This window comes from Salvelinus alpinus, chromosome 7, assembly GCF_045679555.1.
Source record: "Salvelinus alpinus chromosome 7, SLU_Salpinus.1, whole genome shotgun sequence".
NCBI lineage: Eukaryota > Metazoa > Chordata > Actinopteri > Salmoniformes > Salmonidae > Salvelinus > Salvelinus alpinus.
The window spans coordinates 71,262,589-71,286,846 of record NC_092092.1 but is presented as its reverse complement, the minus strand read 5'-3'; the positions used below and the strand labels follow the sequence as shown (position 1 = coordinate 71,286,846).

Genomic DNA, 24,258 nt, shown 5'->3' with positions numbered 1-24,258 from the left:
GCCCCAATTTACACCAATAGCTGGTAGGGCTTGGATATCAAGGCGGGGTTATTTTCCCGATGGACCAATCAGAGAGTAGAACCGTATATTGAACTTTACAGTACAGCAGTCTCTGGGTGTGTTTTGGTTCGAGCAGTTGCTTTCTTATGCTAAAGTTTATACTTTTTTTTTTTTTTACAGCAGAACAGTAATTTGGAAGCTCACGAGGTAAAGTAACTTTTTAAACTTGATAAAAGCAACGCACATTTCAGTGGAAAATGAAACTGTCAGAAGTCAAAAAGCTAAAAGTGGCCGAACTACGAGTCATGCTCAAAGAGCGAGCACTGGACATCAAAGGACTCAAGGCAGAACTTGTTGGGCGTTTGATGTCCGCATTCGAAGCTGAATTGCAAGCTCCAGAATCAAGCGATCTTGGACAAGACAAGGGAGTCCCTGGTCTTGGAGAAGAGCCGAAGCCACAAGATGACGAGTCACCCAGAGCATCCACAGTGTTAGCGACGGAGAGAGAAGTCCCTCTACCGGGCGAGGAGGCAAAAGCCACTGGACACGATGGAAACGTTGCAGGCGCAGCAAGTTCAGAGATGATGGTGAGACCTAGAGCTGATTGTTCTCCTACGGGTGCAGACACGGAGGCACCTGCAATTTCAGCAGCCAAACTTGATAACACGTCAGCAAGTCAGTTGGAAGACCTGTGTGTAATCAGCACTTTTACCGTGAGCCCGTGTGCAGAAACCACGGCAGACAAAGAAGGGTTGATGGAGCAGACCTCGTTAAATCAACAAGTAGAGCAACAGCAACATGTCACCCAAGAAGAGAGCGCTCAAGAACAGGGTGAGGAGGAACATGCACGTGGAGTCTCCAAACGGACTGCCACACAGGAAGCAGAGGAGGATAAAACGACATCAAATCAACAACTCAACACAACAAGCATGAGCACCAGGCCCATTCAAAACACATTTAATTCATCACAGATATCACTGATAGACATCATGTATCAAGACACGAGTATGTTGATTGTTGGGCAGTCTAAAGAAGATCATGCAGGTTCAGCTGTGGAGGACAGAGTTGAGGAGGACAGTCTTTCCATGGTGGCCCAGAGAGGGAGCAGCACTGCATCCAGCCTCAGCCTGGGATCTGTTTCTGTGACCAGTGACCAGACCAGCCAGGACACAGGTAGATATGATATGACACACACTGAATAATGTCATGATTATTTTTATTGTATCCATCAGGGTTGGGGTCAATTCCATTTGATTTACAGTCAATTCAAAAAGTGAAGCAAATCCAATTAAAAACAAAAACAAATCCTAATTGAAAAGCATTCAAGAGAATTAGAATTTTAGTGTACTTCCTGAATTGACTGAATTTGAAATGGAGTTGACCCCAACAACTGGTATCCATATGTTACAGGTTTATAACTCATCTTGTACATTGGCCTACACTTTTAGAGTAATCAATCAATCATAAACCCCTCCTCCCCCACTCTCGTTGCAGTGTTTCACATGGACAAAGACAAGGAAAATAGTGCTGGAGGTGGAGGGGAGAAGCGTGGGGTAAAGAGGACTGCTCAGGGTGAGATAACCAGAGGCAGGGCCTACTACGAATTCAAGGAGGAGATCCAGTACAACAGGTATACATACACTACCTTTCCTCCATGACTCAAGCTCTGCAGGGTTTTCCGAGTGAGCCTGGGCAAATGATCCTCTACCCATCAGACAGTGTCTTTAAACATGACCAAACTCTCTCTCCACACAGGGCCAAATCCCCACCGCCTCAGCCTGAGAGTAATGGTGTTGATGCCGAGGAAGACGGAGGGCGGGTCAGACTAGACTCTTGTGAGTTTAATTATGAGGGATCACCTCTCTCTCATTGCCCTGGTTGACCAGTGTGGTGTTAACAGTCAGTTGGGCATCCTCTCTAATCTCCACAGACGGCGGTGACCTGCACTTTGAGGTGGGCCGGGACGGCTGCAGCGGCCAGCCAAGGTTCTGGGAGCGCTTCCCTCTCCTGTGGTCTGGATGCAGACTGACACACGGAACTCACCAGGGCAGGGTGGGCTTCGAGGCTATGTTTGAGAAAAAGCTGGTGTCCCCATCACTGGACTCCGAGGACCCTGAGCACCATGGTCTGAGACTGGGCTGGTCAGTGGAGCGTTGGAACTCCAACCTGATGCTCGGTAAGGACTGAACTTTTCCCCAACAGAATATTGGACAATTATGTGGATATGTTCTGGTTATAAATGTCCCATGGTTTAGCAGAGGTACTTCATTGAGTCTTATGAATGAAATGTTTCTGTATGATGTGTGCTGATTTCTCTCGTTCCCCTCATTCAGGGGATGAGGACTTGTCTTACGGTTACGACGCTAGGGGCAGAAAAGTGACGGCTGGGAAAGAGGAGGAGTTTGGAGAGCCCTTTTCAGAGGGCGATGTCATTGGCTGTTATGCTGTGAGTGACATTAGTTTTTTTTTTTACCCCTCCCTCACTTTCTTGAATGCAGTACATGTTGAAATGTCATTTTAATGATAACAGTCCGAATCTAAAAAAGACAAACCTTACTACTGAAGTAATCCCTGCCTCGCTTTGTGTTTATGGGTTTGTTCCTGTCTCCCTGCATCTTTCCATCCATAGTCTTTCTCTAAGGAGGAAGGAGTTGAGCTCTCCTTCCATAAGAACGGTCGCCTTATGGGAATGGCGTTCCACCTGAGTCCGGCTGCTCTCTGCGGTTCTGTGTTGTACCCCCACGTCCTCTGCAAAAACACCTCTATCACCCTCAACTTGGACCCCACCTCTCCCCCCTGGTACCCCAGCCCTGCAGGGTACACCCCCCTCTCCTCCCTGCCTGCTGGACAGAGGCTCAGTGCCCCAACCCCACCAACCTCCAAACTGCAGTGTGAGGTGAGAGAGCAGAGCAGAGCAATGGCTGCCAGCACTAACATGAACTCTATCCTCTGGCCTGTGTGCACTTTATTCATGCTATACCCCTCTCTCTCTTCTCTCTACCCCTCTCTCTCTACCCTCTCCCTCTTCTCTCTACCCCTCTCCCTCTTCTCTCTACCCTCACCCTCTTCTCTCTACTCCTCTCTCTTCTCTCTACCCCTCTCTCTTCTCTCTACCCCTCTCCCTCTTCTCTCTACCCTCTCCCTCTTCTCTCTACCCTCTCCCTCTTCTCTCTACCCCTCTCCCTCTTCTCTCTACCCTCACCCTCTTCTCTCTACCCCTCTCTCTTCTCTCTACCCCTCTCCCTCTTCTCTCTACCCCTCTCCCTCCTCGCTCTACCCTCTCCCTCTTCTCTCTACCCCTCTCCCTCTTCTCTCTACCCCTCTCTCTCTTCTCTCTACCCCTCTCCCTCTTCTCTCTACCCTCTCCCTCTTCTCTCTACCCCTCTCCCTCTTCTCTCTACCCTCACCCTCTTCTCTCTACCCCTCCCTCTTCTCTCTACCCCTCTCCCTCTTCTCTCTACCCTCTCTCTCCTTGCTCTACCCCTCTCCCTCTTCTCTCTACCCTCTCCCTCTTCTCTCTACCCTCTCTCTCCTTGCTCTACCCCTCTCCCTCTTATCTCTACCCTCTCCCTCTTCTCTCTACCCCTCTCCCTCCTCGCTCTACCCTCTTCCTCTTCTCTCTACCCCTCTCCCTCTTCTCTCTACCCATCTCCCTCTTCTTTCTACCCCTCTCCCTCCTCGCTCTACCCCTCCTCGCTCTACCCTCTCCCTCTTCTCTCTACCCTCTCCCTCCTTGCTCTACCCCTCTCCCTCTTCTCTCTACCCTCTCCCTCTTCTCTCTACCCCTCTCCCTCTTCTCTCTACCCTCTCCCTCTTCTCTCTACCCTCTCCCTCTTCTCTCTCCCCCTCTTCTCTCTAGACCTGTTCTCTCTACCCCTCTCCCTCTTCTCTCTACACCTGTTCTCTCTACCCCTCTCCCTCCTCTCTCTACCCCTACCCCTCTTCGCTCTACCCCTCCTCTCTCTACCCCTCTCCCTCCCCTCTCTACCCCTCTCCCTCCTTGTTCTACCCCTCCTCGCTCGACCCCTCTCCCTCCTCGCTCTACCCCTCTCCCTCCTCTCTCCTCCTCAGGTGTTGATGATGGTGGGTCTGCCAGGGGCAGGTAAGACCCACTGGGCCAGGGCTCACATGAAGCAATACCCAGAGAAGAGATACACCCTGCTGGGCACCGCAGGCCTCCTACCCTGCATGAAGGTCAGACCACCAGACACACAACTACCCACTATTACAACACCATAACACCATTATAACACTATTATAACACCATTATAACACAATAACACTATTATAACACCATTATAACACCATAACACTATTATAACACCATAACACTATTATAACACCATTATAACACTATTATAACACCATAACATTATTATAACACAACACTTATAACACCATTATAACACAATAACACTATTATAACACCATTATAACACTATAACACCATTATAACACCATAACACTGTTCATAGTTTTATTCATCTATTGATTATATCAATTCCAAAGGTGTGTGTCTGTATGTTGTTAGCTGTACCTGTGTGTTCCTCTCCACAGGGGCAGGGTCGTAGAGAGAGCAGGCTGCAGCAGGCCTCTCAGTGTCTCAGTGAGCTGATCAAGGTAGCGGCTCAGACTCCACGCAACTACATCCTGGACCAGGTAGGTAGCTATTTGATAGGACAACCAGGGGAGGCAGGGTCTGCTGATTGGCTAGCTCCCTGAAAGAGGGAGGGTATATTAACTGATAGGCTAGGAATCAAATCTGTTCATAATTAAAGGTGATAGTTTAGACAATCTTTCTCTCCTGCCGCTCCTTCTCTTTGTTTCCTCTCCTCCTGCATACCACCAAGCACAAAATATGAATTTAAGTTCTCTGTAAAGACAATTGGACAATAATGTATTGTTCTTCGTCCCCAGCCCAACGTCCACCCCTCAGCTCAGCGCCAGAGGCTGCTGTGGTTCGCGGGTTTCAGGCGCAGGGCGGTGGTGGTGTTCCCATCTAAAGAGGAGTGGAAGAGGCGTCTGCAGGAGCAACAGGAGGAGGAGGGGGACAAGATCCCTGAAACGGATCTCCACAAGGTCAAAGGTCAGGGAAATACAATACAGAAGATAACCAATGAGCAATGACCTTTTTAAGTATAATTTCGTAAGCATTCACACAATTCAAAAACATCTATAGAGTAGCAGCATATCAATCTTTGAGTTGCATAATTTTCACACAGATTCAGTTTAATGGAGTAACATACTGTTCAAGCCTATACAGTGAAAGGAGAAACTAACTGAAGGTATGGTTGCTTTTGATGCTGTGTTGATGTCCTCTCCTCCCCAGTGAGCTGCACTCTGCCAGAGCAGGGAGACCTGCTGGAGAAGGTGCTGTTTGTGGAGCTAGCCAGAGATGAAGCACAGGCTCTCTTGGAGGGGTACAAAAAAGAGGCAAAAAGCCTGCTCCCCCCTGTCCCCTCCGCCCCCAAACAACGGAAGAAACCGCGCGTCCGATACAATAACCCCCATAACCTTGGACTTCAGTCTTATCACCTTAACAAGACCAGATTTGGAAGGATGGCCAAGCAAGACTATAACCCCCCTAAACCCCTCATCAAGGGCCGGATGGACAGGGGGTACAATCCAGTGGCGGCTGGTGACTTGAGAGGTCAGGGAGAATGATTGATGGGGGGAAAAACTTGAGTGCCGCTATTACTTAATATGTTTGGTCTGGTAATATGTCACGCCTTGGGGTTCTTCTGGTTATAGTAATAACATTGTTTGTCTGTAGGTTGGGACCGCACATGGTTCAACCAGGAGCAGCCATACCCGTATGGTCATCAGCAGTACTGGACACCACAGCAGCTCAGATATGTGAGTCCTCGTCTATCCAATCAACCTCTGATAAACATACTTCACCTTTACATAGTTTCCTTATATTCCGCCTTATTAATTCATACATTTTGGGGATTTGTTATTGATTTAAAATGATTAGTTTATTGGATAGGACAGAAAAAGACTGGAATGATATAGTAGAGAGTTGCTGATATAGCAGATTGGAAACCATGCTGCAGGGGTATATGATCTAGAGACCGTGGTATATAACCTAGAAGCAGGGTTACATAATCTAGAGGATAATCTAGAGGCAAGGGTATATAATCTACAGGATAATATAGAGGCAGGGCTATAGGATCTAGAAGCAGGGCTATAGGATATAGAGGCAGGGGCATAGGATATAGAGCCTAGGCGACACATTTCTGTGATATTTATCTGGCAGGATGAACCGTTCAATGGAGCGAACTACCAGTACCGCAGCAATGACTTTAACCATGAAGCATACAGGGAGTACAACAGACAACTAAACTACAACAAACAGCTAGAATGCTACAGACAGGAAGCATGCTACAAACAGGAAGCATGCTACAGACAGGAAGCATGCTACAGACAGGAAGCATGCTACAGCCAGGAAGAATTCTACAGACAGGAAGCATGCTACAGACAGGTAGTGGTACACACACGCAAACAGGCATGCACATTGGGTACTTGTCAGGGTTTCCATTAGCGGTAATAGCCGGCTTTTGGCAACAAGAAAAGTTTTTAAAAAGCCGATAAATAAAAATGTCCCCGGTCAATTGTCCAGAAGAAAACAAATCCCATTGCGAAAATGTATTTTAGCCTATTTATTTTTTTAAATACCTGTCAATGTAACATGAGAGATGCTGCTACAGCTCATCAAACAGCTGCTACAGCTCATCAAACAGCTTGTTTATTGCTGCTGGAGTGAAAAGTGCTTTTATAAGCCCAATCATTGTGCAACAATTCTAAATGCAATTGCGTGTTGAAAACGGTTTTGATGGCCAAGATTAAAAAGAGCTACTATTTTTATTTCTCAACTGGTAATTGAAGTGTGCTTCCCATTCTCCATTTAAGTGCATAGGCAATTTGGCAGGCTTCACACCACTTTGCAATGAGCTGGAGGCAGTATGTATTTTGAAAACATATACTTAACTGTTTGAAACCTGAACATTTTACATTATGAGGCATGTCTTACCTTGCTTCAAAGTAGCTTAGCCAAAACCCAATCAAACTATAAAGACTTCCATATGCCATTGAAAACAGTAGCCTATTTAGCTGATGTTTTGTTGTTTTTCAAATGTATTTCATTGTCGAGTAGCCAAAGGCCCAATCCTAGTCATATTAGCAACCCATACTAGTTGTTGCATCTTTTTCTCAACTCTTCCTAAATTTCTAATAGATAAGATCATTTCATCTCGGTCTCATGAAACCGCTCGCGTGTGCAGTGGCTTTTAACGTTTCCCCCCCCCACTAAATTGCAGTATGGTACGAACATTCACGCGTCGCCTACTGCCTGGAAATAATAGTTGATCAACATTTTAAGCTAATCGTTCTAATCTGTTGCATCAGACTCCTTGCTTTTTAATGTTGTTTTGGATGTATCCTAGGCCTAGTGGTTGTATGAATTTGGGATCTATTGTCCCACAACTGTCCCAGAGTCTGTTTGGAATAGGCTAGTTCTTTCTTGACAAGCTGACCAATAGAATAGGTTAACTTTTCTACTATGGGGGATAGTAGATTGACATAGGCTAGTGATGTTGCTGTTCCTTACTGGTCTTCTTGGCTGAGGAAAAGTAAATGTGAACAGTTATTCTAACATCTTTAAATTCTGCATCGGAATTCGGTATGGAGCACATTGCATCCTCGAGTTTCATGTTCTGTTAAAATTCATTACCATAATCTAAATGTGATTTATTTTATTCTGAGCACCGTGGGTGGACGCCCCAATCAGGTTACGCACACCCAATGCATATGGGTCCGGTAAATTTCTTAAATGTCTGGTAAATTAAAATGCTGCCGGTCAAATGTCCTGCTCCACATTTTTCTGAGACCCTGGTACCGGTGTGTGTGTGCAAAACAGGTAAATGCTAGACAGGGTAGAGGGTAGGATAGAGAGCATACCTGTGTACAGAGCTCTGAGAGGAAGTGCAGTACCATAGACAGTCTCACATGTTAAAAGTCTCACAGTCAATGTCTCTGTTGAACAGTATGAATGATGTATTCTATTCCCTCTCTCCCCCTCTCTGTTCAGTGGAATCAGAGTTACCAAGACCAGGACTATTACGGCAACAAGAATCAGGTTTACCAAGACCAGGACTATTACGGCAACAAGAATCAGGTTTACCAAGACCAGGGCTACTATGGTAACAGGAACTACGCTTATGATAGTTACCGTTACCAGGGTTACTGTTAAACATCTAAAGAGATTAGCAAAATCAACAGGTGGTTTTATAAAGATTTATTATACAGGTTATATTTCTTACATTATCTTACAGCATTTTTATGCAAAGTTGGGAAATATTGTGCCTCCACCAGGTGCCTAAGTGTCAAACATCAAGCAATGTTTGTATGGAGTTATCGTTTTCTGTAATACTGCTGGAACTTTATATTCAGGGAATGTTTCCTTACACATTTTCATAGCAGGGGGCTTAAACGTTCTACAACAGTCTCTTAAAGCAACAACATTAAATCGCTGCTTTTTCGTTGAAGAAAATGTCTATTAATGTCTATTAATTTCATCATCTGGAAATTTTATCCGGTGCAGTAGCTGGAGTTTGTGTCCGATTGCTTTTGTCTTCTCGGTCAGGCAGCACTAGTTGATAGAGCAGCACTGCACCCTTGGCTGAAGGACACAACGCCGACCACAGGGGGGTGCTCTGGTCTAGCCGTAGCACCTCCTTCAAATCACAAGACACATCCGGAGATTCATTACACAAGGTGTTATTAATGTGTAATAAACTGTTTACAAACTATTTGTATGACATTGTTCAATATCTATGTTTCAATGATGAACTTTCCATATGCTTTGTTTTGCTGTGTTCTTAGACATTACATTTTCTTTATGCAGATTACAGTTTCACAGATAACAGTAACTGTTGTGGCGCTCCTTACTGTTTGGCTCAAGAACACAATATCTGTAGACTCCTGGGCCTCAATGCCCCCCTGCCAGTAAAGCTCTCGAACTTCTGTGGAAGTCAGTGAACAACTGGGGACAGACAACACAACATAGGAATTGTATAATACTGAATGTCTTATCATTTTGTGGTCAGTTATCAAACATGGGCCTGATAATGAAGGGCTCTTTTCTATGATGTCATTTCCTTTGTGAGTACCTGATGTAGAACTCTGCACTGGGTCTGCCTGCACTGGTGTGATTCAGAGCGATGCCCATCAGTACCGGCTCACCCAGAGAACACAGAGGAACATTTACCTGCAGACAGACAATGGGGTCGTAATGAGAGGAATGAAGACGAACTTAATGAAAGAGATGGAGAAAGAAAATGATAGATGGAGAGAGAGAGAGAAAGAAAGGGGATAAACAAACAGACTGTCCTTGAACACTCAGTCTCATGGCCAGCAGCTATGTTTCTTTGTCTCACCTCATCTCTGATCTCAGCGCACACAGAAGAGAACAGCTCTCTGACCACAGCCTCCTCCCTCCACTGCAGCATCTCCACCCTGATCCTGTCCTCCTCATCGAGGCCTTCAAACACAGCCTGGGGGAGAGGGGGAGGAGGCAGCAAAGGTAATTAGATACCATAAGTATGGCAAACAATGGAAATAGAATGCAGTTCAACAGTCGTTTTGAATAAGTCATAACTTAATCCAACCAACCTCACAAGTATAGCTGATACAATACCACATTTCATACAGTATTGGTTTAACTTTCACCCTCTTTCTCCCGTCTCACCTTTGGTTCTGGGTGCCCCCCAGGGATGTCCAGTAGCCCCCTTGCCTCCGCCACTTGCTGGCTCCTCCTGATCAGCACCACCTGTCTGTCAGCCGTACACAAGATCCCACCCACCCCCAGCGGCTGGGCCAATAGCGCCAGAGGATCCCCATACTCCACCTCTGCACGCTGGCGTAGCTTCCTTGCTCTCTGAGACCAGTTGGTGCCCAGGAAGTCCCTATAGCAGGTCAGGCCCAACCTCAGGGTCAGGATGGGAGTGGGCCCCTCACCCTTCCCACCCACATCTCTCTGTGGGAAGAGTTGAGCTTCTGCTGCACTGCTTCCCACAGCAGGATGTTGGTCTCTGCACCCTGGGGTGGAGGTTTGCGTGTATCTGAGGTTCCTCTCCCTCTGCTTATAGCTACTCAAATCCTTGTCATTATGCTGTCGTTCACCTATGACTCCGTCTATTTGACCTCTTTGGTGTCTGAGCACCTCTGCTCTTCCAGAGTCAGCGTTCCCCTTTGTCTCGTTATGGCCCTCTTCCTCCTTCTGAATGCTACATTGCCTTCCATCTCTGTCTCCTCCAGTCATGCAGGGAGGCTGGGGTGTAGATGGACAGGAGGGCTGGGGTGAGGCCAGACTGAAAGAGTGCAGCCTGAATTTGGCCCCATTGAAAAGCCATGGCTCCATGGTCACCCTCTCTGTCCACACCTCCTCTATGTGACTCTCCAGTGCTGGCTCTGTCTGACGGTTAAACCTTGATGAATAGAGAGAGATGGAGTGAGAGGACAATAGATTCATTGTGTTTGATAACTGGTTTTATAGTTAGTTGGCTGTTAGAAGTAGTCTATTGATTGAAAGTAATGAATTCTGAATTTACCTGGCAGAAAGCTCCACCTGCACTTGTGGTTCCAGGAGACCTCCCCAGGCGGTGCAGTGCAACAGCACAGAGACCTCAGGATCCATTCTGATTAAGCCTGATCAAATCGGAATCATATAAATCAGCTCTCATGTTTGTGTAGAATAAATGAAGATCATTTTCTAATTGAGGAAGGATAGTTTTACCTAGCCCAATATTGGACTAAAGGAGTCTAACGTTACTCCTTACAGTCCAAGGACCTTACATGTTCTGTTTAAAGGGCGAAGTGGCTCTCAAAGTCAAAACAGCCAAATACTCCATCTAAACGTGAATTCCCAATAATGGTACGGTTCTAGCAACATAAGTCATTGATAAATTAGCTTGTCAGTAACAAAGTGCCGGGACCAAACGGTCAAACGAACTTTAGCGAGAAACTTATTGAACTAGCTAGCTACTAGCCCAAGATGTACTCTTACGGAGCCTAATGTTACTTCTTAAATCCAAGGACCTTCTAGGTTATTTTCAGAGGTAGACTGGCTCTGGCAGCCAAAACTCCATCTAAACTTGAATCAAGTTCAATTGCGATACGGTTCCAGAAACATAAAGACACTCTACTTTCATATTACAGGAAAATTATTAAACAAATACAAAATATACACTTACTGTACACTGTTTTAACACAGATGCAGCCAACAGTATTTTTCAGTGACTACACATTTGTGGCGTCCATCTCCCATTTACACACAGGTGTTCGGAGACGCAGATAGCTAATTAGCACAGGTAGTCCACTCTGTCTTCAGTCTGTTTTCCGCAAACAAGTGCTCTAACATGGAAATATGTGTGGGAACCCTAACCTTATAAAAGGTTTCTATCAATTTAACCTTTAGTTTTTAGAAAAGTATTTCTCGATGATCTGAAAGATTAGGTCCTCATGCTTCCAAAACCGTACCGCAAGAGATGCGTGTTAATGTTCAGACCAAGCGTTGTGACTCTTAACAAAACTCCCCCGTACAGAAGATGCCTTCATCCAATGACTCTTATGTGTAATGGAATGGAACTGAGAGCCATGATCAAGGGCTAAGTTTTACCATGTGACTAAGCCCAGAAGTAGTAGAGCTGTGTGTTTACAGAAGGGATGCTGGAAAAGTTTTTGAATAAATTTTCAGGCTGAATCATAAAACTGTAGTTATGAAGCTGCTGTAAAGTGAAAAGCTGGCAAACTGACACCCATCCACCCCAACCATCTGTCTTATGTAACCAAACCGAACATGTCACACTAATTTGGGTGTCCCGGATTTACATTTACTATCTTACGTCAAGTCTATGAGACCAGGCTGGGAAGGCAGAGGGACCACCTGTGCTAAATAGCTGTCTAGCATGCTCCAAACATCTGTCTGTAACGGCAGAAGGCCGCCAGAAACGTGTTGTCACTGAAAAATACTGTCAGCTGCAACTGTGATAAAGCCGTCAAAACAGTGTACATTAAATGTATATTTTGTATTTGTTAAATAACTTTCCTGTTATTTGAAAGTAGAGGGCTTAATGTTCCTAGAACCATTTTGTAATGGATTCACGTTTAGATGGAGTTTCGGCTGCCAGAGCCAGTATACCTCTGAAATAACCTAGAAGGTCCTTGGACTTAAGGAGTAACGTTAGGCTCCGTAAGAGTAAATCTTGGGCTAGTAGCTAGCTTCTCGCTAAAATTCGTTTGACCGTTTGAACCCAGCACCTTGTTCTGACAAGCTAATTTATCAATGACACAAACACATAGTTTGAAAGATTGATCCTTACCAATAGCTTCCTTCCACTGCTATAGCATAAACAAGTCAAGCCTTAACGAACATATAGATTACTTTTATGGAATGGACGCTGACTGAACCAAAGCCTCGAGCGTTTGGTGAAGTCAGAAACATATTTAAAAATTGGTCGTTGAGAGACATAAATGCAAAGATACTAGTAACTGACAAAATATGTGGCCTTAAACGTCCAGGAAGTGATTTTGTGGACGAGTCATAACAATCAGGTCAGCACCGCCCACTTCTACAGCTGATTGGAGGAGGCGTGAGGTTGGTGAGTACATGAAGTAAACTGCTGTGTATGCATTGATGAGTAAAATACTATTTTGGGGTGTTGAAGAAAAACTGAAAAGTGTGTGAAATGCATTAAATGTGCGTATTTTTGTTATTAGCCAGAAGAAAAACAATCCAGTTTTGAGGCATTATCTTGTAGAGAATAGAAAGACAAGAAAGGGTTAACCCCAAAACGTGCAGTAGTGTGTGTTCAGTATGGAGTAAACGATCTGAAAAGGAGTGAAACTGTGCGCTAACGTCCTGAATTTGTCCACTTAGAACAGATATTTTGTTTTCAGTTGCAAACGGAACGAAATGGGGAGGGACCTACCTGAATTTGTCCAATATAAACTATAGTTTGCTTTTGGAGTAAACGCAACAGACTAAACGTTTTGCAACAGAATCGGTGTAATGATTACACCCCAGAACTCTGCCAGACAATTTTATGCAACAATCCCCAGTATATTTGTTATGATGCGAAGAAAGTACAACATTTCGGTACGTCTATGCTTCTCTACCCTTGCAATTCACCATTGCTTTTTTTTTGTTCAAATACTTGTTTTACCACGTGACATCATAGGTCAAAAGCTTAGCCCAGTGTCTTTAGTCGTGTTAGCTAGCAAGCTTATAGCCACCGCTACAATACTGAACAAAAATATAAAATTAACATGCAACAATTTAATGAGGAAATTGAAATACATTCATTAGTCCCTAATCTATGGATTTCTCATGACTGGGAATACAGATATGCATCTCACAATGGGCCTCTGGATCTCGTCTCGGTATTTTTGTGCATTCAAAATGGCACTCTGTTTACAATGTTGACATCGGCAAACCGCTCGCCCACAGGATCCAATACACGGTTGTGAGGCTGGTTGGATGTACTGCCAAATTCCCTAAAACGACGTTGGAGGCAGTTATGTTACAGAATGAACATGCAATTCTCTGCCAACAGCTCTGGTGGACATTCCTGCAGTCAGCATGCTAATTGCAGCTCCCTCAACTTGAGACATCTGTGGCATTGTGTTGTGTGACAACTACACATTTTATAGTTGTCTTTTATTGAACCCAGCACAAGGTGCACCTGTGTAATGATCATGCTGTTTGATCAGCTTCTTGATATTCCACACCTGTCAGGTGGATGGATTATCTTGGCATTGGAAAAATGCTCACTAACAGGGATGTAAACAAATTTGTGCACAACATTTTAGAGAAATACGTGTTTGTGCCTATGGAACATGTGTGGGATCTTTTATTTCAGCTCATGAAACATGTGACCAACACTTTACATGTTGTGTTTATATTTTTGTTCAGTATGTATGTTTTTTAAATGTCAAATACACATCAATCCAAATGCCTCATTATTTATATGTGGGAACACTTTTGATTGGAGAACCATCTAATGAGTGAACATGTAGTTCATCTGAAACATTCTTATGAGAGTTTGAAAACAACATGTATTTCGTTTTGCCCGTATTAAGCACAAGTTTTAAACCAGCAAGGGATTTCTGCATAGCTATAAAATCTGACTGTGGTTTTAACACAGCCAGATCAACAGTTGGGGAAGTAGCATACATAATAGTATCATCCGCATATAGATTAAGTAAAAAATAAAAAAAAAGTTGTACATTTACCAAGGTTTCAAGAATCTTAGCTAGACAAGGAATCCTTGAAATGGGGTGATAATGAAGATCACTACTATCTCCGTCCTTATGGAGTGGCAGAACAAGAGCTGATTTCCATACTTTTGGAATATTTCCTGATAACAATGTCAAATAAAAAATGTGAGTTATTGAGCCAACAATGATAGGCAGACCTGGATTCAATTGGTCAGCCTCTGTGGATCTCTTGTTGTCTATTGCCCACAAAGCATCCAGGTCTTCTTTTTCTGTAAATAGCCTAAAAGAAAAGCTGTACCAACTATAATTTCTGTGATCATTCAGCAAGTTTACACTATCAGCATCCAGCCCAATATCATTGTGAATAGGCTTAGAAGTGCTTTCAAAGAGATAGCCTGCTGAAATAAAATGGTGATTAAATGCATCAATGATGTTATTTTTCCCCCGTAATGAGGCCAGTGTCTGATATAATTTGTTGTGGCAGAGAGGAGGAAGTAGAACCCTTAAGAGATTTGACATTTTTCCAGAATTTTGCCAGGTTCCCATTACAATCCGAATAAGCGGTTACATAATAATCAGATTTAGCCTTTCTGATTTATCTTACACAATGATTCCTCAGTTGTTTAAAGATTGCCAGTCCAGGCTTGTGATCCCAGCACTGTGTTGTCATTCTGTTTAATTATTATTCATTGTGTCTTATTGCAGAGTGGCAGTAAACTATTACAACCTTCTTGGTGTAAAACCTGATGCCTCACTGGAGCAAATAAAGAATGCATTTTTTGACAAATCAAAAAAGGTACGACAATCTTCTAGTCTGTCATTTAAAATCTTCACATACTTAGTAAATGTAGGAAAGGCACAGTTCAAGCAGCACAGATTTAGGGTTTGCTGCATGATGGTTTATATTGCAGCATCTCTGTCCGACCACACGAGTGCACTCTTGCACAGTATTTTTCCACCTTCTTCCAACAAGGCATTCCCACATTATATTTTGGTGTTGTGAGGATCTCTATGTTAACAGGGCTGTACAGTATGTTTAACAGTATACATCTGTGTTGAATGAGCAGTGGTGATTTTAGCATGTAAATCTTGGTTGGGAAAACGCCCCAAAAAATGTCTTCGATGCATGCCAGCAAAGGCACTACAGGACACAACACTAAACAATATATTAATTGCACTATAACAGTGACAAACGGTGCCCACAAACTGTTAGGGCCTACATAAAGCTGTCCCAATAGCAGATCTTTCTTTTCAGCACCATGGAGTGAATCCTTAACGGTTAACGGTTAATTCAGCCTTTTAAACATTTACTGCCTTTAAAAAAAACTGCTGATATGGCTGACTTGCTTGAACAAATGTGGTTTATACTGACAGTTGAGATGTACAAATTATGGCAAAAGGGACGACGAGCGGATACGAGGCAATCCGTAATTTCGACTAAGATATTAATGAGCGAGCTAGGACGGACATAGTCAATATAACTATTTGTTCTGCACTTTTGAAATGTACAGCAACAGAAATCAGAATATGGGCCGTTCTTACAGTATTCTCCCTGTACACCAAGTCAGAACCGTAGGATAAATAAAGGGGGCATATAAGCAGACAATAAAAGCTCTTACAATATTCAATGATGACATTTCTCTAAAACAGGCTATAGGCTACATATGCACCACCAAGTCAGAACAGTAGGCTAAGTTAGGAGGGAAAAAGGGACCAAATTATTAGGGTATGGCTACTAACCGCTTACTACACAACATACACTTAGTATTACTTTCTTAGCTACGGTATACATATCTCCCTGACATATTACATAATTTATGCAGCAGCATACAATACATTTTTTTGACTCACCTTGTTGTGCTGTGCTCACTTGAACAGGAAGGTGGCACGGCGGTCCTTAAGGGCACATTTTTGCATCAAAGTCTGGCATTCTCTGGATTTATAGCGCTTTCAAGACAACTGGGAACTGAAAAAAACAAGGTCGAATCAGGAATCAGGAATCAGGAATCTTCAGGTCAGAGCTCTAAAAAGAGGACAGAGTTTCTGAGTTGGATGACCATTCAAGTTCACAGTTGTCTTGAGTTCACTGAAGTCTGAGATTTTCGAGTTTCCAGTTGTTTTGAACGCGGCAGAAGTCATGCTGGACTGACATTATGACCAGTGTTGAATGTTTATCCTTTTAAGCTTGGAAAAGAGACCCTTAAGCCCAGACTTGGACCACACAGCCACTCCACTGAATAGCAGGCTAGTGATTGCTTTGCAATATTTGCAGTTAGCCACTGATTCCTTCCAAACCACTCATTGTTGAATTTGTGATTTCCAACTTATTGTGTAATATTTATGTCCAATGGCCGATGAGCACCGATACATTTGATCTGTATTGTGTTTTATCTTTATTTATTTCTCTTCATAATTTCTCTTCATATGACAAGGTTTGAAAGTGATTTGCCAGTAGATTGTCGATTTGATTCATGATAATGACTGCTAGCTAAGTTTGATCAGTCCAATCAAAGCTACGGTAGATATAACATGATTTTATGTCATTTAATCTGTGGCCAATGACCTTGAGCCTTCTTGAATGGGCAATTCTAATGTAACTCTATGGAAGCACCCAAGGGGCTTGAATTTTCGAGCTTTCCCTGTAGATTTTGCAGTGACTTGGTGTCCCCATGAGTGACAGAACACTGAGCCAATCACAGCGCAACTAAAGAACATTACCAACCCCTACGCTCCGTATTTTCCGCGGGCTGTCCTACCACCACAGAAAGCACTGAGCTAGGCTGGAACACCTGCATGTTCGAGCTGCCTTAATTAAGAAAGCAAAAAAGCGACCATGTTTGTGTGCGGCTTTATTAACTCAATGATTTATAAAAAAATGTTTTACATTGTTTGCAAACTGAAATGTGACGTGTATTAAGGCCAAATTAACATGCAAAAATAAATAAATATATACAGTTGAAGTCGGAAGTATACATACACCTACAGCCAAATACATTTAAACTCAGTCTTTCCAGAATTCCTGACATTTAATCAGAGTAAAAATTCCGTCTTAGGTCAGTTAGGATCACCACTTTATTTTAAGAATATGAAATGTCAGCATAATAGTAGAGAGAATTATTTCTTTCAGCTTTTATTTCTTTCATCTCATTCCCAGTGGGTCAGAAGTTTACATACACTAAATTAGTATTTGATAGCATTGCCTTTAAATTCTTTAACTTGAGTCAAACGTTTCAGGTAGCCTTCCACAAGCTTCCCACAATAAGGTGGGTGAATTTTGGCCCATTCCTCCTGACAGAGCTGGTGTAACTGAGTCAGGTTTGTAGGCCTCCTTGCCTGCACATGCTTTTTCAGTTCTGCCCACAAATTTTCTATATGATTGAGGTCAGGGCTTTGTGTTGGCCACTTCAATCCCTTGACTTTGTTGTCCTTAAGCCATTTTGCCACAACTTTGGAAGTATGCTTGGTGTCATTGTCCATTTGGAAGACCCATTTGTGACCAGGCTTTAACTTCCTGACTGATTAAAGCAGGAAGCACCAGTGACTCGGTCTATAAAAAATGGTCAGATGAAGCAGATGCTAAACTACAGGACTGTTTTGCTATCACAGACTGGAACATGTTCCGGGATTCTTCTGATGACATTGAGGAATACACCACATCAGTCACTGGCTTTATCAATAAGTGCATTGAGGACGTCGTCCCCACAGTGACTGTACGTACATACCCCAAACAGAAGCCATGGATTACAGGCAACATTCGTACTGAGCTAAAGGGTAGAGCTGCCGCTTTCAAGGTGCGGGACTCTAACCCGGAAGCTTACAAGAAATCCCGCTATGTCCTGCAACGAACCATCAAACAGGCTAAGCGTCAATACAGGGCTAAGATTGAACCATACTACACCGGCTCCGACGCTCGTCGGATGTGGCAGAACTTGCAAACTATTACAGACTACAAAGGGAAGCACAGCCGCGAGCTGCCCAGTGACATGAGCCTACCAGACCAGCTAAATCACTTCTATGCTCGCTTCGAGGCAAGCAACACTGAGGCATGCATGAGAGCATCAGCTGTTCCGGACGACTGTGTGATCACGCTCTCCGTAGCCGACGTGAGTAAGACGTTTAAACAGGTCAACATACACAAGGCTGCGGGGCCAGACGGATTACCAGGACGTGTGCTCCGGGCATGTGCTGACCAACTGACAGGTGTCTTCACTGACATTTTCAACATGTCCCTGATTGAGTCTGTAATACCAACATGCTTCAAGCAGACCACCATAGTCCCTGTGCCCAAGAACACAAAGGCAACCTGCCTAAATGACTACAGACCCGTAGCACTCACGTCTGTAGCCATGAAGTGCTTTGAAAGGCTGGTAATGGCTCACATCAACACCATTATCCCAGAAACCCTTGACCCACGCCAATTTGCATACTGCCCAAACAGATCCACAGATGATGCAATCTCTATTGCACTCCACACTGCTCTTTCCCACCTGGACAAAAGGAACACCTATGTGAGAATGCTATTCATTGACTACAGCTCAGCGTTCAACACCATAGTACCCTCAAAGCTCATCACTAAGTTAAGGAACCTGGGACTAAACACCTCCCTCTGCAACTGGATCCTGGACTTCCTGACTGGTCGCCCCCAGGTGGTGAAGGTAGGGAGCAACACATCTGCCACATTGATCCTCAACACTGGAGCTCCCCAGGGGTGCGTGCTCAGTCCCCTCCTGTACTCCCTGTTCACCCACGACTACATGGCCAGGCACGAGTCCAACACCATTAAGTTTGCAGAAGTGTAACGGATTTCCTCCTCCTCTTCATCCGAAGAGGAGGAGCAGGGATTCGACCAAAACGCAGCGTTGTGAAATGACATAATGATTTATTAGACAAGACGAAAAACGAACTATACTTGAATATAAACAAAATAACAAAACCGATGTAGACAGACCTGGACGTAAGAACTTACAATATAACGAAGAACGCACGAACAGGAAAAATGACTACACAAACGAACGAACGAACGAACGAACAAACAAACCGAAACAGTCCCGTGTGGCGCAACATACACAGACACAGGAGACAACCACCCACAACAAACAATGTGAAACCACCTACCTTAATATGGTTCTCAATCAGAGGAGATGAAAACCACCTGCCTCTAATTGAGAACCATATCAGGTCACCCATTAACCACACATAGAAACACATAACATAGAATGCCCACCCACACTCACGCCCTGACCGACTAACACATAAAAAAACAACAGAAAACAGGTCAGGAACGTGACAAGAAGGCACAACAGTGGTAGGCCTGATCACCGACAACGACGAGATAGCCTATAGGGAGGAGGTCAGAGACCTGGCCGGGTGGTGCCAGAATAACAACCTATCCCTCAACGTAACCAAGACTAAGGAGATGATTGTGGACTACAAGAAAAGGAGCACCGAGGACGTTCCCATTCTCATCGACGGGGATGTAGTGGAGCAGGTTGAGAGCTTCAAATTCCTTGGTGTCCACATCAACAACAAACTAGAATGGTCCAAATACACCAAGACAGTCGTGAAGAGGGCACGACAAAGCCTATTCCCCCTCAGGAAACTAAAAAGATTTGGCATGGGTCCTGAGATCCTCAAAAGGTTCTACAGCTGCAACATCGAGAGCATCCTGACCGGTTGCATCACTGCCTGGTACGGCAATTGCTCGGCCTCTGACCGCAAGGCACTTCAGAGGGTAGTGCGTACGGCCCAATACATCACTGGAGCAAAGCTGCCTGCCATCCAGGACCTCTACACCAGGCGGTGTCAGAGGAAGGCCCTAAAAATTGTCAAAGACCGCAGCCACCCCAGTCATAGACTGTTCTCTCTACTACCGCATGGCAATCGGTACCGGAGTGCCAAGTCTAGGACAAAAAGGCTTCTCAACAGTTTTTACCCCCAAGCCATAAGACTCCTGAACAGGTTACCCGGACTATTTACATTGTGTTCCCCCCCCAACCACTCTTTTACGCTGCTGCTACTCTCTGTTTATCTTATATGCATGGTCACTTTAACCATACATTCATGTACATACTACCTCAATTGGCCCGACCAACCAGTGCTCCCGCACATTAGCTAACTGGGCTATCTGCATTGTGTCCCACCTCCCGCCAACCCCTCCTTTTACGCTACTGCTACTCTCTGTTCATCATATATGCATAGTCACTTTAACCATACCTACATGTACATACTACCTCAATAAGCCTGACTAATCGGTGTCTGTATATAGCATTGCTGCTCTTATTTTCACATATATTTTTACTGTTGTTTTATTTCTTTACTTACCTACACACACACACACACACACACACCTTTTTTCCCCCGCACTATTGGTTAGAGCCTGTAAGTAAGCATTTCACTGTAAGGTCTACACCTGTTGTTTTCGGCGCACGTGACAAATAAACTTTGATTTGATGTCTTGAGATGTTGCTTCAATATATCCACATCATTTTCTTTCTCATGACGCCATCTATTTTGTGAAGTGCACTAGAACCTCCTGCAGCAAAGAACCCCCACAACATGATGCTGCCACCCCCATTGTAACGATCGTCCTGGGAAGAAGGAGTGGACCAAAACGCAGCGTGGTAAGTGTCCATGTTAATATTTATTTTAACTCAGAACACTAAGACAAAATAACAAAAATAGACCAACACGAAACAGTTCTGTCTGGTGCAGACACAGAGACAGAAAACAACTACCCACCAACACAGGTGGGAAAAGGCTACCTAAGTATGGTTCTCAATCGGAGACAACGATAGACAGCTGCCTCTGATTGAGAACCACACCTGGCCAAACACATAGAACTAGACAACATAGAACACAACATAGAATGCCCACCCCAACTCACGCCCCGACCAACCAAAATAGAGACATAAAGAGGATCTCTAAGGTCAGGGCGTGACACCCATGCTTCATGGTTGGGATGGTGTTCTTCGGCTTGCAAGCTTCCCCCTTTTTCCTCCAAACATAACGATGGTTATTATGGCCAAACAGTTCTATTTTTGTTTCATCAGACCAGAGGACATTTCTCCAAAAAGTATGATTTTTGTCCCCATGTGCAGTTGCAAACCGTAGTCTGGCTTTTCTGTGGCGGTTTTGGAGCAGTGGCTTCTACCTTGCTGAGCGGCCTTTCAGGTTATGTCGATATAGGACACGTTTTACTGTGGATATAGATACTTTTGTACCTGTTTCCTCCAGCATCTTCACAAGGTCCTTTGCTGTTGTTCTGGGATTGATTTGCACTTTTCGCACCAAAGTACGTTCATCTCTAGGAGACAGAATGCGTCTCCTTCCTGAGCGGTATGACGGCTGCGTGGTCCCATGGTGTTTATACTTGCGTACTATTGTTTGTACAGATTAATGTGGTATCTTCACGCATTTGGAAATTGCTCCCAAGAATGAACCAGACTTGTGGAGGTCTACAATTTAATTTCTGAAGTCTTGGCGGTTTTCTTTTGATTTTCCCATGATGTCAAGCAAAGAGCCACTGAGTTTGAAGGTAGGCCTTGAACTACATCCACAGGTACACCTCCAATTGACTCAAATGATGTCAATTAGCCTATCAGAAGCTTCTAAAGCCATGACATCATTTTCTGGAATTTTCCAAGCTGTTTCTAGGCACAGTCAACTTAGTGTATGTAAACTTCTGAGCCACCGGAATTGTGATACAGTGAATTATAAGTGAAATAATCTGTTTGTAAACAATTGTTGGAAAAATTACTTGTGTCATGCACAAAGTAGATGTCCTAACCGACTTGCCAAAACTATAGTTTGTTAACAAGACATTTGTTGAATGGTTGAAAAACTAGTTTTAATGACTCCAACCTAAGTGCATGTAAACTTCTGACTTCAACTGTATATATACAGCACCAGTCAAAAGTTTGTACACACCATTAAAGGGTTTTTCTTTATTTTGACAATTTTCTACATTGTACAGTAATAGTGAAGACATCAAAACTATGAAATAACACATATGGAATTATGTAGTAGCCCAAAAAGTGTTAAACAAATCAAAATATATTTTCGATTCTTCAAAGTAGCCACCCTTTGCCTTGATGACAGCTTTGCACACTCTTGGCATTCTCACAACCAGCATCACCTGGAATGCTTTTCTAACAGTCTTGAAGGAGTTCCCATATATGCTGAGCACTTCTTGGCTGCTTTTCCTTCACTCTGCGGTCCAACTCATCCCAAACCATCTCAATTGGATTGAGGTCGGGTGATTGTGGAGGCCAGGTCACGTGATGCAGCACTCCATCACTCTCCTTCTTGGTCAAATAGGCCTTACACAGCCTGGAGGTGTGTTGGGTCATTGTCCTGTTAAAAACACATGATAGTCCCACTAAGCGCAAACCAGATGGGATGGCGTATTGCTGCAGAATGCTGTGGTAGCCATGCTGGTTAAGTGTGCATTGAATTCTAAATAAATCACCCTCAGTGTCACCAGCAAAGCACACCCACTAGGGTTGCACATTTTGGGGAATAGTCAGAGGTGGAAACTTTCTGTGGGAATTAACAGGAATATATGCAATTTAATATTAATACCATTTTAAATGTAGATATTTTTTCTATTGGATATATTTACCATATCATATGGAGACAAACAAACCTTTTACCTTAAGTAAATATAATTGCAAATTATTAAATCCTTCCAATAGAAAAAATATATAAAAAAATTGTTAAGAATTGAACTTTAATTAAATGAGTTGACTCTTCACATGGGATGATTTCACAGAACAACAAAAGAAAGGAAATACTGAATGATCCTCAATGATCCATCGCATCTCCCAAAAACGTTTTAAACAGACATCTGTAAAATGATAGTCTAGAAACTAAAGCTTTGGTTGTCTTCCTCTCTGGCTTCCATGTCTTCTCCCTGGATCTCCTCAATGTCCACCTCTTGAACATCAGACTCTGAGGCCTCATCTTCACAGTCACTTTTCAACCTTGTTGAGGATGGCTCGTTGTCAGGCTCAAAAAGCCAAAAATTGGTAGCCCGGATGGCTACCAATTTTTCAACCCTTGTATTGGTCAGCCTGGTGTGTGTGTGTGTTCCCGTGTGTTCCCATGTGTTCCCGTTCCCAAACAAGGACCAGTTGCGCACTGAGGTGGCTGATGTTGGTGGGATTTGGAGGATGATGGAGGCAACAGGGGAAAGAGCCTCAGATCCACAAAGTCCCTTCCACCAGGTGGCTGATGAGATATGTTGGCACGACTGCCATATTGCATCTCCATCCCAAAGCCCTTGCTTGGAAGTGTAGACACGGAAGTGTAGAGACACGGAAGTGATGACACCATAGGCCTTGTTGATCTCTGCACCAGACAGGATGCTCTTGCCAGCATACTTGGGGTCCAACATGTACGCTGCGGCGTGTATGGGCTTCAGGCAGAAGTCTTCACGCTTTTTGATGTATTTCAGAACTGCAGTTTCCTCTGCTTGGAGCAACAGTGAAGTGGGAAGGCCAGTGCGGATTTCTTCTTTTACATCTGCAAGCAGTCTGAACATCAGACAGGATGGCATTGTCTCCCTCAATCCGTGCAATGGCTACTGCTATAGGTTTCAGGAGTTTCAGGCTGCTTACCACTCTCTCCCAAAATACATCATCCAGGAAGATCCTCTTGATGGGGCTGTCCATATCGGCAGACTGTGATATGGCCATTTCTTGGAGAGACTCCTTCCCCTCCAGGAGACTGTCAAACATGATGACAACGCCACCCCAAAGGGTGTTGCTGGGCAGCTTCAATGTGGTGCTCTTATTCTTCTCACTTTGCTTTGGTGAGGTAGATTGCTGCTATAACTTAATGACCCTTCACATACCTAACCATTTCCTTGGCTCTCTTGTAGAGTGTATCTATTGTTTTCAGTGCCATGATGTCATTGAGGAGCAGATTCAATGCATGAGCAGCACAGCCAATGGGTGTGATGTGAGGGTAGGACACCTCCAC

General features: G+C 44.0%; 3 protein-coding genes across 4 annotated transcripts in view; 2 read left to right on the top strand and 1 right to left on the bottom strand.

The window, feature by feature from the left end:
• Positions 1-93: 93 nt before the first annotated feature.
• LOC139581607 (heterogeneous nuclear ribonucleoprotein U-like protein 2) lies at positions 94-8,810 on the top strand. Its single transcript, XM_071411556.1, has 12 exons — positions 94-1,173; positions 1,495-1,630; positions 1,756-1,835; positions 1,931-2,176; positions 2,334-2,446; positions 2,630-2,896; positions 4,072-4,194; positions 4,558-4,659; positions 4,918-5,086; positions 5,330-5,650; positions 5,774-5,856; positions 8,090-8,810. The coding sequence occupies exons 1-12, from the start codon at positions 258-260 to the stop codon at positions 8,249-8,251; spliced, it is 2,718 nt and encodes a 905-aa protein (XP_071267657.1). The 5' UTR covers positions 94-257; the 3' UTR covers positions 8,252-8,810.
• nudt22 (nudix (nucleoside diphosphate linked moiety X)-type motif 22) lies at positions 8,282-13,674 on the bottom strand. Of its 2 annotated transcripts, none has more exons than XM_071411558.1 (7): positions 13,417-13,674; positions 10,611-10,707; positions 9,749-10,487; positions 9,438-9,554; positions 9,171-9,268; positions 8,950-9,043; positions 8,282-8,735 (listed from the first exon to the last, which is right to left on the bottom strand). In XM_071411558.1, the coding sequence occupies exons 2-7, from the start codon at positions 10,694-10,696 to the stop codon at positions 8,577-8,579; spliced, it is 1,293 nt and encodes a 430-aa protein (XP_071267659.1). In that variant the 5' UTR covers positions 10,697-10,707; positions 13,417-13,674; the 3' UTR covers positions 8,282-8,576. The 2 variants fall into 2 exon arrangements, with proteins under 2 accessions (XP_071267659.1, XP_071267658.1); XM_071411557.1 differs by lacking the exon at positions 13,417-13,674 and adding an exon at positions 12,381-12,628.
• A 1,282-nt stretch (positions 13,675-14,956) lies between these two features.
• LOC139581911 (dnaJ homolog subfamily C member 4-like) overlaps positions 14,957-24,258 on the top strand; it is a gene marked incomplete at its 5' end in the record, with an annotated part of 13,311 nt that continues 4,009 nt past the window's right edge. The window contains one exon of the mRNA XM_071412108.1: positions 14,957-15,071. Coding sequence (XP_071268209.1) covers positions 14,957-15,071 — 115 coding nt within the window. The remainder of the gene's footprint in view (positions 15,072-24,258) is intronic.

Bases quoted from the DNA above. Each gene is read 5' to 3' on its own strand.
- LOC139581607 (XM_071411556.1), top strand. From the start codon at position 258: ATGAAACTGTCAGAAGTCAAAAAGCTAAAAGTGGCCGAACTACGAGTC. The intron at 2,177-2,333 runs GTAAGGACTGAA...CCCCTCATTCAG, and splicing joins GAACTCCAACCTGATGCTCG to GGGATGAGGACTTGTCTTAC. The intron at 2,897-4,071 runs GTGAGAGAGCAG...TCTCCTCCTCAG, and splicing joins CCTCCAAACTGCAGTGTGAG to GTGTTGATGATGGTGGGTCT.
- nudt22 (XM_071411558.1), bottom strand. From the start codon at position 10,696: ATGGATCCTGAGGTCTCTGTGCTGTTGCACTGCACCGCCTGGGGAGGT. The intron at 9,044-9,170 runs GTACTCACAAAG...GTCTGTCCCCAG, and splicing joins AGTGCAGAGTTCTACATCAG to TTGTTCACTGACTTCCACAG. The intron at 8,736-8,949 runs GTAAGGAGCGCC...TGTGATTTGAAG, and splicing joins TTGTGTTCTTGAGCCAAACA to GAGGTGCTACGGCTAGACCA.